The sequence below is a fragment of the Populus euphratica genome, unplaced genomic scaffold (assembly GCF_000495115.2).
Source record: "Populus euphratica unplaced genomic scaffold, PopEup_1.0 scaffold18.1, whole genome shotgun sequence".
Taxonomy (NCBI): domain Eukaryota; kingdom Viridiplantae; phylum Streptophyta; class Magnoliopsida; order Malpighiales; family Salicaceae; genus Populus; species Populus euphratica.
This window is the reverse complement of record NW_011499881.1, coordinates 144,491-155,500: the sequence shown is the minus strand read 5'-3', so window position 1 is coordinate 155,500 and position 11,010 is coordinate 144,491. Positions and strand designations below refer to the sequence as shown.

At 34.0% G+C, this 11,010-nt stretch overlaps 2 protein-coding genes across 2 annotated transcripts; one reads left to right on the top strand and one right to left on the bottom strand.

The window, feature by feature from the left end:
• Positions 1-827, bottom strand: LOC105129304 (photosystem II core complex proteins psbY, chloroplastic-like). The gene has a single exon (XM_011031294.1). The coding sequence runs from the start codon at positions 681-683 to the stop codon at positions 105-107; it is 579 nt and encodes a 192-aa protein (XP_011029596.1). The 5' UTR covers positions 684-827; the 3' UTR covers positions 1-104.
• Positions 828-4,275: 3,448 nt separating this feature from the next.
• Positions 4,276-9,021, top strand: LOC105129303 (ALBINO3-like protein 1, chloroplastic). The gene is made up of 11 exons (XM_011031293.1): positions 4,276-4,696; positions 4,780-4,890; positions 4,980-5,054; positions 5,168-5,228; positions 5,371-5,444; positions 5,565-5,669; positions 6,047-6,154; positions 6,827-6,930; positions 7,063-7,269; positions 7,348-7,654; positions 8,499-9,021. Exons 1-11 carry the CDS (start codon positions 4,343-4,345, stop codon positions 8,520-8,522), a joined length of 1,530 nt encoding a protein of 509 aa, XP_011029595.1. The 5' UTR covers positions 4,276-4,342; the 3' UTR covers positions 8,523-9,021.
• The last annotated feature ends 1,989 nt before the right edge of the window (positions 9,022-11,010 follow it).

The window sequence follows — 11,010 nt, the reverse complement described above, 5'->3', positions numbered from 1 at the left end:
TGCTCGAAACAAAAGAAAGTCCCATTAAAATAACGTGCAATTACAGGCAAATTTATGCCAATCACACCCCCAACAAAACCCATCCCACCTGTTTATTTCTCTCACTATGACCTCATCCTGTTGATTTGGTTCAAAGCTGGTTGTAGAATATTGTAGAGCACCCAAAGAATAGCAGGAGCAACAACAAGCAACAGGAGCGTACCCCTGCTGTCACTTGTTGCTTCAGCAATCATGGCAATTTCACTGGCTGATGCATCTGGCGTTGACATAAAACCTGATGCAGCCAACCCACCAAGTCCAAGCCCAACGATCACCCCCCTGGTCTCACGCATTCGGTTGACTTGGTTAAGTGCTGGTTGGAGGATGTTGAATAGCACCCAAGCTATGGCTGGTATTAGCGGCAGCAAGAGAGCTAAACCGCGGTTGTCACCTTCTGCTATTTCAGCTATTTGTTGTGCAGCAAAAGCAGGCTCACATGAGGTCAAGGCAGTGAAGATGGCACCTGCAATAGCAGTTCCAGCTAGGGCTGTGTTATCAGCTGGTTTTGAGATGGTTAGACCTTTTGGGAGGTTTTGCATGGCGAGAAGGTAGATTGGTTTTGTTGGTGGCTTGATGGGGTTGGTATTCTTGTTGGCGTTGATGCTCAAGCACTTTGCATTGAGTATTGCCATGGTTGCGGCCATTGATTCTTGCTTTTGTTAGGATTTGAGTACTTTGTGGTGATCTAGCTTAGCAAGAACAGGAATTCCTTGGAAAGAAATGAGCTGCGAAGGTTGCTGTGATGGGCAATGGAGATGTAAAGCCAGGTCAGGTAACTGAGGTCCAATGGTATTCTGTTTTATGGATTCTTTTCTTATCCGGAGAGTGTACACGGTGAGATATGCGCCTCATATTGCCTACCCCACTGCAATTTCTTATCATATCCTTTTAACTGAGTTCTATGGACAGCTACTTACCAAAAAAAAAAGAGTTCTATGGACAGCTAGGATCACATATACCTGAGTTCTATGGACAGCTAGGATCACATATTTTTGGAAGGGAGATTACACATAAAAAACAATTAAAAAGGCTCAAATATTGATTGGGATTCACACAGTAAAATTACTGCTTTACTCTTGATGGGCAAACCATTAAAGCTTGGTTTTAGGGGTAGAAATGTATTTTTAATGAAATTCATCAGTCATATAGTGAAGGAGAGGATTAATTCATATTTTTATATCTTTTATCCACAGTGTACCTATTCAATCTTTAAAGGGGGAAAAAAACGTTTTCCTTGGATCACGGGGATCTTCAGGTTTTCTTAAATTTTTTTGTCAAGTAAAATTACGCTCTAAAAATAATATATATATATATTAGCTTTGAATGCAAATGAAATTTAATTATTTTGTTAGTTTTTTTTTTTTGGTTATTGTCATATAAGGTTACAAGGTTAGGGGTAAAATGAGGTGATGACAACGTGTTTTCTTTCCTCTATATTTCTTTTTTAGAAAAATATGCTGATTATTGTAAAAAGAAAAAACTCTGATTATTTATTTGTTAATTCAAATTAGATTTTTATTATTTTGGTTGTAATGTATTTGATTTTAAGTTATTTATTAGGTAATTTTTTTTTCAATTTCATTTTTTTATAATTGATTTTTATATTAGATTTAGTTTATATTTTTTAAATTATAATATATTTGGTCTTAAATTATTTGTTAATTTTTTTTTAATTTTTTTTATTAATATTTTATTTTTATGTTAAATTTGATCTTTATTCTTTTTATTGTTATTTTTATTTTTTCATCATTTTCTTAACTGAAATTATTTTTCAATTTCATCTTTTATGATTTTCTTATGTCAAATTTGGTTTTTATTATTTTCAAATCTATATTTTTTTTGTTTTTTTTAATTCATACCTAATTATTTTGGTTGGTTAAGGATTTTACATTGTTATTTTTTTTATTTTACCTTTTATTGTGATCCGTGTCAACAATTTTAAAGTTTAAGTCGGATTGATATCGATTATTTTTATTTATTTATTTTAATTTTATCTATTATCATTGAGTTTATTGTAAATTAGTATTCTTTGTTGTTTTATCTCTTTTATTTTTTATAAAATTATCCCAATATTATATTTTGAGTTATAAATTCAGCAAGCTTACAAGATTTGATTCAAGCCTATTTTTATTGGTTTTTTTTAATTTGACTCTTTAACAATAGATTAGTTTGAGAATCATGCTACATGATTTTATTCATTATATTTTTTCAGGTTGATAAAAAGAACTTTCAAGTCCAGTTCATACCGAAGGATTTATTTTTACAAGATCACTTATATCACAACTCATATACTTGAGTAATTTTATTTTTTAAAATTATTTTATTTTTTATTTAGAATTATTGTTATTTTTTCAGCTCTATTTATTACTAATATTTTATTTTTTAATTATATTATTAAATTTATTAAAGCCATTCAAGTCAACAAGAATATTAAACTTTTATCCTTTTGTTTTAAGTATCTACGCATCATTTTGATATCTTTACCGCGGTGAAAAAAAGTAAATAGATTTGTTGTGTAGTGCGGGCCCCTCTCTACTATTAATCTACGGCTTGCAAGTCCAAGAAAATTGACAGCAACGGGCTTCAGCCCCTCTTGGGCTGTTTAATATATGGGTTCCATGTTCATGAGAGGTCCATGATTCACATTCCTTCTTCTTCTCTTTGCTGCTGTGTTTGTTGGTGTCCATTGTCTACGCACAAGAAGCCCGTGTACTAGGCCGTAGAGCTGAGGCCCAACATAGACAAAAATCAGAAAGATCTTATAATGTTTTGTTACGATTGCTTGAGCCCACCAGGCCCAACAACCATTTCAAAGCTCGGAGACTCGAATTTTCATCACGAAAAGCTCAAGGATAACTACAGTCGATAATTATAAGCTTGAATGGCATTGAAAATTCAAATAATGAAGAAAGCAAATAAAATACATTTCAGTTTTTTCGTTTTTTTTTTAGATTCATTGAATCAATGAGCTCTCTCTCTGTCCCACATGAATTCCAAGCTTGTTGTCATCAGAGGAAAAACGTACAAACGAGGAATTAGTTGCGTAGAAGTTCAAAATAGAGGAGACGGATTAGCTGCGAGCTTGGAAATTATTGAAAATTTTTGAATTTATTTGTATAAACAATAAAACATTTTTTTTAATCTACATGGATTGCCAGAAATAATTTACATATATCTTGATTAGCTTTTATAAATTTTAAAATTAATAATTAGATAAATTTTTAATAATCATTAATATTAATAATTATAAAACGCAAATTTGGGATCATAAAAAAAAAACATTTTAATTTTAAACTCTTATTATTAAACTCCAACACTAAAACATGTTAATACAATTAATAATAATTTTTTATTATAAATAAATTGATTAATATATAAAACAATATTGGATCATAATTTTTTTTAATTATAAATCTAGTTAAAAAATTAAAAAATTAACTTAAAAATAGTTCGAATAAACAAGAATTTATTTATAATTAGTAGTGTGTGTGAGTTTATTTTATATTTATTTAAAATATATAATTATAAATAAATTTTATAATCTTATGTTATTATTAGTGTATATTGTATTTAATTTTGTTTTTATTGAAAAATATATAAATTAAATGATTATAAATAATTTTTATATATTCTTATATCCTTGAGATTCTATTCTATTTCCTCCAAGACCAGGCACAACACAAACGTTTATTTATTTAGCTCTGTAATACTCCCAATTTGTCACGTGAAAAACGTATGGGGCAATAGCCATCACTTGACCCAACTACTGTAAACAAAAATTTAAGATAAAATACAAGATAATCCTCAATTTACATGAACAATATCAGTTAAGTCCCTAACCTCTTTTTTTACTTCAATTAGGTATTTGATATTCATTCTTAATTAGATCCTTTATTTAGTTTAAATTATCAAAATATTTAATTAAGGATGTAAAAATAAAATATTTTTTCTTTTTTTCATCAAAAACTCATGAATTTACCAAATCGTTATATTTTTTTTTACATAACTTGATCTAATTAAAATTAAAAATCTTAGAAAATGTAATTGTATTTTGTATAGATTTCATGTGATTTGAATAAAAGTGAGGGAAGTATCTGATTAAGAATCACTCAGTATAATAGGGATCTAATTAAGATAAAAAAATAAGTTAGTAACCTAATCTAGACTCCCCTCAAAGGTTGAGGATTTCTGTGATGTTTGGCCAAATCTTAAAAAGAAAAAGACCCCTTACAGCTCAAAGCAGTTGAAAAGTGAGGAAACGACTCTCTGCCACCTCTCTCTCCCTTGGAAACAGGAAGCAAGAATGGCCTCCTCTCCTTCCTGTACAACACGAAGCCTAATCCCTCTCTCCCTCCCTTTTATCGACCGAACCAAAACCTCTACCTCTCCCCCCCCCATCCACCCGCCTCACCTTCCCAAACCATTAATTCCTCGCGGTTCTCTCTGCGTAGCCCGGTTCGGTTTCAGACCGGGTCTCTTTCCTGACCCCGATAACGCGGAGGCTGTAATCAAGAACTTGTTTGGTAGAGCAGAGAGTATTATTTACACAATTGCCGATGCTGCTGTCTCTAATCACGAACAGGTCGTCGATAGTAGCACCAAACAGAACAGTGATTGGCTTTCTGGTATTACTTCCTGTCTCGAGAGTACTTTAAAGGTTTGGTCCTGTCCTGTCCTTTCCTTTTCCTTTAACAGGAAATGAATCTCGAGTTTAATAATTAATTATAGCAAGTATTACAGGTGTTGAAAGATGGGTTATCTGCTTTGCATGTACCGTATGCTTATGGTTTTGCTATTATACTCTTGACTGTTCTTGTCAAGGCTGCTACATTTCCTTTGAGTAAGAAACAGGTTCGTTTTCTTTCTCCTTTTTGAAGCAATTTTTATGCATGTCAGTGTTTATTATGCTCAAATGTGTAAGATGTGGCTGTGGTGGGCAGGTGGAATCTGCTATGGCTATGCGATCTTTGCAACCGCAAATTAAGGCTGTTCAACAGCTCTATGCTGGTGATCAGGTCTATCTGACATTCCTTTTCTCTTATAAAAATAGGGCAATGGGAACCATTTATCAGAGCTTGTTGCTTGTGTCATTTCGCTGACCTAGTTCGATTCATTTGTTTACCTCCAGGAGAGGATTCAACTTGAGACTGCTCGGTTGTATAAGCTAGCTGGCATAAACCCACTAGCAGGTACTTCTGTTACACAGTTTGTTGTAGCTTTAATTCTCTCTTTTTTATAAGATTTTTTTTTTCTGCTTTGTAGCATGATTTAAGCTTTCCTTTGCCCTGCTTAGTTAAAAGTGTTTTCAATATTCTTACCACTTTGTGCTAGGATGTCTCCCTACACTTGCCACAATTCCAGTGTGGATTGGACTCTATAGAGCCCTTTCAAATGTAGCAAATGAGGTAACATTCCTTCCATGTTAATTTTCCCACTTCATAAAAAAGTATACTTGCTTTAGCTTTTAGTTTTATGGATATTATTTATCTTTCTTCTCTAAATTAATTTCTGTGTCTAATATCAAGGGACTCCTCACAGAAGGTTTCTTTTGGATACCCTCTCTGGCCGGTCCAACTACAATTGCTGAACGTCAAAATGGCAGCGGAATCTCTTGGCTTTTCCCTTTTGTAGTGAGTGCCTTAATTCAGTTTTCCAGTGCTATTGATTAGCATGGGTTTCTGATCGAACTTTGTGTTGATCTGATCATACTCTATACAAGACTTGGGAAGCTTTTTTGTGAATCATCCTGCTCTCTGAGAGATGAGATAAGCTGAACAGTATTTCATCACAACTTAAAGGATTTCAATTCTTTTTTATTACTCTCCTTACTCATAAATGTGAACTTGCATTTTAATCAAGTGTCTTCATGTTGATGGCGGTTAGGATATGCTGATTGCAGTTTTTTTTTTCCTGCTTCATTCTATTTCGGATTTTTTTCTTTTTGTTATTAGGCTTTGAGGCATGCTGTGGAGCTTGTTGTTTATTACTTCTTTTTTGTTTTTCTCAGGATGGACAGCCACCCCTTGGATGGTCAGATACTGTGGCATATCTTGTTTTGCCTGCCATGTTGGTTGTCTTGCAATACATGTCCGTCCAGATTATGCAATCATCACAGGTCCATTGCTACCCAAGTTTAGATTTGCTCATGTCTGCATAATCCTGATTAGTTTAAGTGATTGCTCTTTTAACTGGTTCAAAACATTTTTTCCTCGTGCTCTGCTCTCTCAGAGGCTATGCCTTGCAGTGAAGCAAAGCGTATCCTTTTTGGCCTTTTTTGCAACTGAAAACTCATAGCACAGTGCATGTTGAGTCCGCAAATGCCTATACTGCGGCCATCAATAGTTACATGACTGAAGTGCATCACTTGTCCATTTCATGCGCGACCCTAAATACATGCTATGTGTATGCATAGATCTGAAGTGAAGTGTGACAGAAATTGACAAGATATACCATATAGGAGTGTATAACTAATATTGATGCAGTCAATTTTGTTATGCAAGAAGAGACAGAGTAGTGAGAACTTGTCTGGCCAAGAACTGAAGTGAATTTGTGATGCTGAGTGCTTTGTTCTGCTTACTTTGAGGAAACTAGTACATGTGCCAGCCCTTTTTGCTAAGGCCTAAGGCTGCAGGGAGAGAATGCTGACCCTTTGTCCTAAAGCCTAAAAGCTGTGTCATGTGTTTTGATGAAGTGCTAAAAGTTTTGTGTTTGAATGCTGTCATAATTGGTCACTCTTTTTATTTGGTTTTAGATGACACTGCAAATTTTAACGTGTTACTGCTTTCAGAGCGATGATCCAAGTGTGAAGAATTCTCAAGCAATAACAAAGTTCCTTCCATTAATGATCGGTTACTTTTCTCTTTCAGTTCCTTCTGGTCTAAGCCTTTATTGGTGAGCAACCTTGCAATTATGTGAACACCACATTATCTCATTTAGAGTCTTGGAGACGTTGTGATTGAAAATGGTTTTTTCCGCCACTATTCTTCCTATATTTTCCTGAAATTTTTGTTTAATTTTTTGCAGGCTCACAAATAACATATTAAGCACAATACAACAGGTGTGGCTTCAAAAGTTAGGGGGTGCAAAAAATCCTGTGACGAAGTTCAGTAATGATATTGTTAAAGAGGACCAACTGCAGGTTCAGACACCTATCTCTGAATTAAATTCCATACAAACTAAGACCAGGCAAGAAGAAAAGCTGATGCCAAAAGGGTCGCGTCCTGGTGAAAGGTCTGTAATCACTAACCTTTCCTTTCTTACTTCTTCATCCCAGTTTCTGTATCATGGTCTAAATATACTGTCATTCAGATTCAAGCAATTAAAGGAACAAGAGGCAAGGAGAAGGCAACAAAGAGAAGAAGAGGAGAGGACAGCTGAAGAGGCTGCGGGTAGAGGAAGTCAAATGGAAAATAAAGAGCACAGCAGCAGTTCATTTATCAGAGGAAATGGAAACAGTCCAGTTGGTGCTGCTGTAATTGATGACGCATCTACAGCAGCTATTCATGATTCCTCTGCTCCTAAGGTTGTAAATGGTGATCTATCTGGCCAGGACCAGAAGCAAGATGGGGAAACAAATTCCATAGTAGAAAAAAGTGAAGTTTCCGCTCCTACTGAGGTTTGTGCAAGGGATGAACTACATAACAATAAGCAAAAGTAGAATGGTAGCTGCACTTTTTAATATAGAATTGACATCTTCATCGTTAACTGATTGACCATGTAGGCACATTATTTAAATTATAGGAAAATTAGGTAGTGCTTTTGCCCTGAGTCCTACATTATGTCCGCATCCTGTTTCATGCATGCATGTTCATTTTGTCATGCTCTTCATGATATTATTGTCTGGAAACGTTGAGCAGAAAACTGCAAGCTAGTTGTGAATTCACCCTCTTGATATCCTTAGGTGTGGTTATGAATGTGTCGGATTAGTTCATGGCATTTGCAAAAGATTAAATTATAACTCAAGTCCCTGTAGCGTGACAAAACTTGTTAACTAGTTTCATGGTGTAGAAAACTTGTGTTTGATCCCTATACTCTTTTTTTATAATTTATGTCGCCTGTCATTTGCATGTCCATTTCCAATTCTTTTTTATTTTTCTTAGAAAAAAGAACAAAGAAAATAGCTGGGAAGATGAGGTATTTAATTAGGCAAGGAGGCATTCTTTGAGCAAAAAACTACTAAATTGAGAATGGTCAATATTGTTTAGAGGACTATTTAATCAATTCTAATACTAAAAGGACTAATTAATTAATTTCATATTTTCAATACAGGAAACAAGTTATAAGTTACTCTTTGGGAAAAGGAGTGTGTATTTTTTTTATTTTTTTTTGTGGTGTGTGTTGGGTTTGATGCCGGAGTTATTGTTTCCCTTAGCGAGCAACTTTTTTTTCCTGTCATGTTAGGGAATTATTGTTTCTCATTTGCTCACTGCATATGTTTTTCCAAATCAACTATACTCCAGGATTATCAAGCCAAAAGAGAGTGATCGAAGAGATGTTCAGTCATGATGGCATTATCTCAATTTGGCCTAGATTGACAGGTATAGTTTTCACCTGTTATGATGAACACAGAGAACAGCTTGAAGCTGCTTCGAAGCAGCACTTCAACCAATAGCGCCTTCACATACATGTCGGAGGTGATGCAAATCTATTCCATACTCGTTGAGGTTCTCCAAGGCATGTTGGTTGTACAGAAATGGTATTGCAGTTGAGAAGCGATATCAGCAAGATGTGTAAGATTCATGGGCGGGATAGGTAGCTGTGGCTGGTGTGATGTATGAGAGCTCTCTATCAGTGTTCTGTCTTTCTTGAAGTTTCACAGCCGATACGCTCTATATGGGCAACGAAACAGACTGTTTTGAAAAAGAAAATAAACAATGAATTGCAAGGGGTGAATAGCATGAATTCCTTCTGCATCCTTTTCTGTAGGCTGACCGTGCCGGCGCTGTCTGATAAATTATCAGACTGCTAGCAGAGTTTCCTTTCTGTTTTTCGCATGCTTTCTTTTTGTTTACATGACTGCTTGCCATAGAAATGAACCAAGAGTCCATCAGCCTTCCAAAAAAGAGCTTCAGTTCAGTGCCCAGTCGAGCTCGAAGATACGTGGGCCTTGGTGGGCCGTGATCAATATCTAGAACAGTTTGGTTTTGGCCCAGATTGGGGTCTACAAGACAGCCCCCCCATCATTCAAGAATGGGCATCTAATCATCTATTGTTTCATATGGTACCTGGCAAGTTGATTTAAAAATACGGTCATGTCAACTCATATAATTCAATTTGAGTTTTGATTTTGATCTGATTCATTTAAATTTCTTGATTTAAAAAAAAAAAAATTAAATTATTATTTTTTAAATAATTGATCCATATTAATTTTCCTGACTTATAATCTAGATGTTACATTATGTTGTTAGCTGTTGTATAGTGGGATATTTAAAGTTTTTTTATTTATATTTTCAACCCTTTTCTTTGGGTTTTGTGCATTGGGCATCATAATTAAATACATAATTTTTAAATATTCTCAGACAGCTTCATAATGAACAAGGATCTTATCCAGTATGGAAATGTTAATATGGACATGTTAGATAATGAACAATTAGATAGTTTGTGGATAAAAATAGAATTATAATTTTTGCATGAAAAGCAATATAAAAAAAGTATTAAATACAGTTAGATAGATGACCCGAGCCATTGTGTTGATCTACATTAACCTCGTTTAATTAAAAAGATGTTTTAATTTTAAGAAAAAAAAATTAAAAAACATTGTTTTGAAAGAAAAGTACAAAACATCAAATTGAGTTTTGACTGTGTAAATAAATTAATATTTAAATCATTTAAATTTGACTGTATCAATTAATTATCATTTTCTTAATCTAAATTAGATTAAATCTCGGGGTGACCCACGTGTTTAATAACACGGAATACAACAGGTCCGCCAAGTGACCCATGGAAGTTTAACTTGAAAAGCTAATGGCTGTGAGAGATATGCCGGGCTGCAGCATTGAGAGGGAGAGAGCAGAGACCCATGTTAAGTTAGGCCTTGTCTTCAATCAAACTAACGTAAGATCAGCCCACCGAAGTTGCTTGCAAGAGAGAGCTTTTATAAGCTAATTATGATACCCCATTCGGTGTTTCTTTCTTTCTTTTTTTTCCTCCTTTAAGATTTAATAAAATTTTAAAAAATATATTTTTAATATTCATACATTAAAATTATAAAATATTAAAAAATAAAAAAATTCAAGCATTTTAAAAAATATAAAAAACAAAACATATCTTAAATAGGGTAGAGGTTTGATGTTATGGTAGTGGTGGCATAAAAATAAATTCAAATAATTTTTTTTTTTTTAAATATTAACATATCAAAATCATTTAAAAAATAAAAAATTACATTTTATATATATATATATATATAATAGAAGACGTGCCCAAACACTCTGAAGGTGATGGATATGAGGGTAAGACAAGGGAATTGCAGGGCCGAGCGGTGGAGGATGTAAGGGAACAAAGGTCACATGGGAGAACGTGCGTGCATGGGGCTCCCGAGCCAGGATGATGTGATGGATATAAAAGAAGCGAAAAAGACGGCTATGGCTACTTGACTGCCTGACTGACTGACAGACAGTACGGACTTCCCATGTGAGTCGCTCCTTGTTTTCAAAGCTGCTTTGAGCTTTCCCCTTTCTCCGTAATTTACTTAAAGCTCCGCACGCGGGCTACAGGGATAGCCACACATTCATACTCTTACGAATTTATTATTTCTTTATTTGTTTGTTAATAATAATAATAATAATAATAATAATAATGACAATAACGTCGGGAATGGATTGGAAGCAAAAAGAAAACATTTATTTCCATGTTAGCTAAGCATGTGCTTGGATGTTGGAATAATATATACACTAGGATAAGTAAAAAATTAGAATACTAATTAAATTGAAAAAATTAAAAAAATAACTGAAAAAATCAATCTGTAAAAAAAAA

Coding starts and splice junctions, on each gene's coding strand:
- LOC105129303 (XM_011031293.1), top strand. CDS start 4,343: ATGGCCTCCTCTCCTTCCTGTACAACACGAAGCCTAATCCCTCTCTCC. Junction 4,697..4,779: donor GTCTCGAGAGTACTTTAAAG/GTTTGGTCCTGT, acceptor CAAGTATTACAG/GTGTTGAAAGATGGGTTATC. Junction 7,270..7,347: donor GGGTCGCGTCCTGGTGAAAG/GTCTGTAATCAC, acceptor ACTGTCATTCAG/ATTCAAGCAATTAAAGGAAC.
- LOC105129304 (XM_011031294.1), bottom strand. CDS start 683: ATGGCCGCAACCATGGCAATACTCAATGCAAAGTGCTTGAGCATCAAC.